Here is a 5,386-nt window from a genome sequence, read left to right as displayed (position 1 = left end):
TTTATATTTTAAATTTCAATCCAAATTAAAATTTTAATTTATTTACTAATTTCAAATTTTAAAAAATAAAATTTTCTATTTTTCCACGATTTTTTTCTTTATTTTTGGGTGAAAAAATTGGAAAACGCCATTCAAAATTGCGTTTTTAAAGACGCCATTCGAAATGGCGTTTCTTCATGTTTTTTTTTTTTTTCGGACGATGCCACCGTGAAAATGGGGGCTGACGTGGAAGGGGAAAAAATGTCATTCAAAATGGCATTTTTCTCTTTTGCATTAGTTTGGTAAATAAGTTTCGTTTTAATATATTTTGGTAAAAAACTTTTTTTTTTGTATTATTCTGGAAAAGTACTCACGCAGCACTGCATTATTACATGCACACGACATCACCTCTGCCCCCTACACAGACCTGGACCACTAGACTAGCACAACTCATGTGTGGTCTGGAAAGAAGTCTTCATAACCATCCCGAGGACTTTTGACAACAATTGAGTCATGTGTGGTGTGGCAAGAGATCTTCATAAATATCCCATGGACTCTTGACTGCTAACAAGTCATGTGTGGTGTGGAAGGAAGCTTGACCTTACATTCCAAGGTGGAATATTCAGAGACCAATTCATTGGTTGGTCATGGACGGCAATGGAAGATGCTTTCTGTCCTGCTAATAATTAATATAAAGAGATCCTTCTACTTCATCTCACAGCAACTAATAAATTCATGGATCTAAAAAGAACCCAACTTCTACTTTTGTTCTTTGCTTTCCTGTGTGCTCGAGTGAGAAAACTCAACGGAGATTCAATCCCGAGATGCATACCCATCGAAAGGAATGCTCTTCTTGGGTTCAAAGAAGGCCTCAAAGATCCCTCCAACAGGCTATCTTCTTGGGTGGGCGACGACTGCTGCACATGGAAAGGTGTGGCTTGTGACAACCAAACGGGCCATGCTGTCAAGCTAGACCTCCGCAACCCACACCAATTGTCATACTTCTACTATTTTCCAAACACGTGGTGCTTGGGAGGTGAGTTGAGGCCTTCCTTACTTGGTCTGAAATACCTGAATTATCTTGATCTGAGCATGAACAACTTTGGAGGAATTCGTATCCCAGAATTCATGGGCTCATTCCGTCAGCTCAAATATCTTAACCTCTCCTATGCTAATTTGGGCGGACCGGTTCCACACCAGCTTGGAAATCTATCAAGTCTCCAATATCTCGATCTCAGTCATTATTATTATTATTATTATTATTATTATGGCAATATTGATAACAATCCATCTGGATTTCTCATCATTGATAATGCCATATGGATTTCTCGACTTTCTCCTCTGCGATATCTCAATATGACGGAAGTGCAATTCAGAGAAGGTGCTCATTGGCTGCAAGCACTAAACATGCTCCCTTCTATTGTGGAGGTACGCTTATCTGATTGTGGCATCAACACCATTCCGCCCTCTCTTCCACATGTGAATTTTACTTCACTTTCTGTTCTTGATCTTTCTTGGAATTCTATTAATTCAACGATACCTGGTTGGTTGTTCAACATAAGAAGCCTCGAGTACCTCGATCTCCATGATAATTTTATTAATTCGACGATACCTGGTTGGTTGTTCAACATCAGCAGCCTCGAGTACCTTGATCTTAGCTATAATTTCTTTCGGGGCATCATTCCGCCTGCAATTAAGAATCTATCTTCGCTCAAGGCCCTTTATCTATTTGGTAATCGGTTTCTTGAAGGCAAAATTCCGGTTGAATTTGGGGAGCTGTGTAAGCTGCAGTATTTGGGATTGTCATACATTAATATCAGCAAAAATTTGCATGAACTTGATAAAGTATTTACTGGATGCATCAAAAATAGTTTAGAAACTCTGTGCATAAGGAACACCCAGCTTGGCGATTATTTGCCGGATTGGTTGGGAGACTTCAAAAAGCTCAAACATCTCGATTTGTGTGGCAACTCAATTTCTGGTCCTATTCCTGAATCACTTGGAAGGTTGTCAGCACTTCAAAAATTATATCTTGTCGACAATAAGTTGAATGGAACTTTTCCAAAAAGTCTTGGAAGACTTGCAGAGTTAGTTGAGTTATCTCTCGGAGGGAACTTTTTGAAGGGTGTCATGTCTGAAGAGCAGTTTGCCAATTTCACCAAACTGAAATATCTAGATTTATCACAAAATCAGTTAATTCTGAATCTGACGTCTGATTGGATTCCCCCTTTTCAGCTTCAGGAATTATATATTGGTTTTTGCAAGTTGGGACCACGATTCCCAGCATGGCTTCGGATGCAAAAAACATTACCGATCTAGACATGTCTAGCACAGGAATTTCAGATGCTATACCAGATTGGTTTTGGAGGTCATTTTCCCAGATAAGGTATTTAGATATCTCCAGCAATGGAGTCAATGGCAGTATACTTGATCTCACAGGCTTCATCAACCTTAATTATTTTAATTTGAGTTCTAACCATTTTGAGGGTCTATTGCCAAATTTTAATTCTTCAATATTGCAGCTACTAGACCTATCGAACAATTCATTTTCAGGAGCGATTCATCTTGACATTGGTAAAAGTATGCCTAATTTGGAATATCTCTTCCTTTCCAGAAATAATTTAAGTGGTGAAATTTCCTTGTCTGTGTGTCATCTTCGATACAGCGCTCTTGATCTTTCAAAAAATCTATTGTCGGGTGAGCTTCCTAATTGCTGGAACCACTCTTCCTTTATCTTTGTCATAGATTTTTCGAACAATAATCTATCTGGAAGTATTCCTCCATCAATATGTTCATTACAACTTCTCGAGTCATTGCATTTGAGTAATAATAATCTTTTAGGAGAACTCCCTTTATCATTGAAGAGTTGTACGAGATTAAATACTCTTGATCTTGGACAGAATGGATTCACTGGTAAAATACCTACTTGGATAGGAGAAAGTTTGTTGTCTTTGAAGATCCTTCGCTTACGATCAAACAAGCTTGTTGGAAATATTCCTTCTAATCTATCAAAACTAGGGGCTCTTCAAATTCTGGATCTGGCTAGTAACAATTTATCATGGAACCATCCCTTCTAGATTTGAAAACTTTACTGCCATGAAAGTGTCGGGGGAGATGAATGGAACCATTTTAAAAAATTATACTCGTTACAATGAAAAAATGCAAGTGACCATAAAAGGAATATACATTGAGTATGCTATATTGCTTCCACTTGTGATCGTTATGGACCTTTCAAATAATAACTTATCTGGAATGATACCAGAAGAGCTGACCAACCTTTTTGGACTCGTGAGCTTAAATTTGTCTGAAAATCATTTGACAGGAGAGATCACAGAAAAGATTGGTACATTGCAACAGTTGGAGTCACTTGATTTGTCAAGAAACAATTTTTTTGGTGGAATTCCTTCAAGCATAATTGATCTTACTTTTTTGAGTTACTTGAACTTGTCATATAACAACCTATCAGGAAGTATTCCAATAGGTAATCAGCTTCAAACCTTCATTGATCCATCTATCTATGTTGGTAATCCTGATCTTTGCGGGTTCCCATTAAGTCAAAAGTGCAAAGATGCCAAGACAAACCAAGGTCTAAATGCAGTTGGAGGGGATGAACAGAATGATAACACTATGGATGAAGAAGGATCTGAAATAAAGTGGCTGTATATGAGCATGGGGCTAGGATTTGCAGTAGGTTTTTGGATTGTCTTTGGCTCACTATTATTCGATAGAAAATGGAGAGAAGCCTATTTTCAACATATAGATCAAGTATTCAATGTGGTTTACATGGCCCTGGCAACAATTTTCACCAAGTTTAAAGTACACAACATTACAACGTGACAGTTTGTGACCTTGAATTGTATTTGTAATTTTTTTCCTTTTTTTTAGAAGTGATTGTAGAAATATTCAGAATGGATTATCTATACTCAAGCTCTACTTTTACACAAGGAAACTGCACCTGTATTACTCTAATAAAATAATTATGTTCAAATTAATTCACTTACTTTATTAGTCTCATGCTTAAATTATTTGAGCTTAGAGGACGAAGCTCCTGTGAATGAGCTAAGCAATTAGGTCTGAACTTATGTGAATTTTAAATGCGTTTGAGCCCAGAAGATTGCACTCATAGGTGCAGGAGACTATGCATAAGTTGTTTATTCAGCAAATTAAGGAATTAGAACTTTGGTTATTCTTGATATGCTATAAAGTTGGCTCTATCTCAAAGCTTTGCTCGATCTCTGAGCCCACAAGCTTGTCATCTTCTACGCTACGCGAGTTTTCTTTATTCTTTGCCATTATTGTAGAATAAATCAAATAGTATAAAATTATCCCGTTGAGATGTTTGGGAACAACATTTTGAGGTTAAACAAATATGGTGGTTTCCGTTATCAATATTCTGACTATGAATTTACTGATTAAGAATCAAATTTGGTGTTAATGCAACCTTGAAAAATTGTAGCCAAAAAACATGCAAAAAAAGAGACAACTTGACCTTCACGGTAGCATGGGAGAGGCTGATCGAATGTCTCTGCCAGTGGTTGTATAGCAGTTTCAATACCACAACAAAGTAGGTAGATTTGCCTCCTTTTTCTGTCAAGATAAGAAAATGTTATAGGCTCAATTAGAACTAACTTTTGATTTGTTGAGATCCATGTATGAAAAAATGATTCCACAATGGACAGTAAAAATAATAGAAGGGGTTAATATCTTAGTTGGCTAAAAATTCAACAGCTTTTGGGTCAGCTAGGGTTCTACCAGTTAAGTCCATTCCGTTGGTCAATTTTGTCCCCATGAACCCCCAAGCTCCTTCATGAAAATATGCTAGAAAAAAAAAAAGAAATTTTCCTACCCTTATTAAGGGAGAGTTTGGCAATTCTTAAGCAGCTTATATCTGTACAGAGCCTGCTTCATTATTTTGGGCCAAGATAATGGCCCCACGTAATGATTTTGTCATCTTTCCTGATACATGTGTAGAGAAATAATCTTGTAATGGTGAATCTCCAAATTTCTGGAAAGAAATTCAGCACTTCACCGGGATCGTAGCCAGCTGAGGCACAAAACATCATCCCAATTTTTTAGCACTTTACAACTGCATGGGTTGTGAAACAATGTTAATAAAAATTGCATGCTATGAAAAAGGAGAAATAAAAGAGTGGAAGTTGGGCTGGGTCTTATTTATTTGTATGGTGGAGCTTCACAAGGACAATGCTCATGATGGATTTAGTCCTGTACTAAAATTTCTGTGCTTGTGTCCAGAAAATAGCATTATCCCAGACCTGCACTAGACCAAGCATTGGCTTTCTCCAAATTTTAAAAAGCTAAAGCACATCAATTATTTGGCTAATTATATTTGTTTGCGTAATGTTGCTTGTTTGACAAATATAGTTGTGTTGAGATTGCCTGTTTTGAT

At 37.1% G+C, this 5,386-nt stretch overlaps 2 protein-coding genes across 2 annotated transcripts; both read left to right on the top strand.

Moving 5' to 3' along the window:
- Positions 1-714: 714 nt before the first annotated feature.
- LOC105036264 (receptor-like protein EIX1) lies at positions 715-2,298 on the top strand. Its single transcript, XM_019847583.2, has one exon. The coding sequence runs from the start codon at positions 715-717 to the stop codon at positions 2,296-2,298; it is 1,584 nt and encodes a 527-aa protein (XP_019703142.2).
- Positions 2,299-2,933: 635 nt separating this feature from the next.
- Positions 2,934-3,979, top strand: LOC105036265 (uncharacterized). The gene has a single exon (XM_010912029.3). It carries the CDS (start codon positions 3,076-3,078, stop codon positions 3,814-3,816), a length of 741 nt encoding a protein of 246 aa, XP_010910331.1. The 5' UTR covers positions 2,934-3,075; the 3' UTR covers positions 3,817-3,979.
- Positions 3,980-5,386: the final 1,407 nt, after the last annotated feature.

Source organism: Elaeis guineensis, chromosome 4 (genome assembly GCF_000442705.2).
Source record: "Elaeis guineensis isolate ETL-2024a chromosome 4, EG11, whole genome shotgun sequence".
Lineage (NCBI taxonomy): Eukaryota > Viridiplantae > Streptophyta > Magnoliopsida > Arecales > Arecaceae > Elaeis > Elaeis guineensis.
Note: the sequence above shows the minus strand (reverse complement) of the source record. Positions and strands in the feature narration are given on the sequence as shown.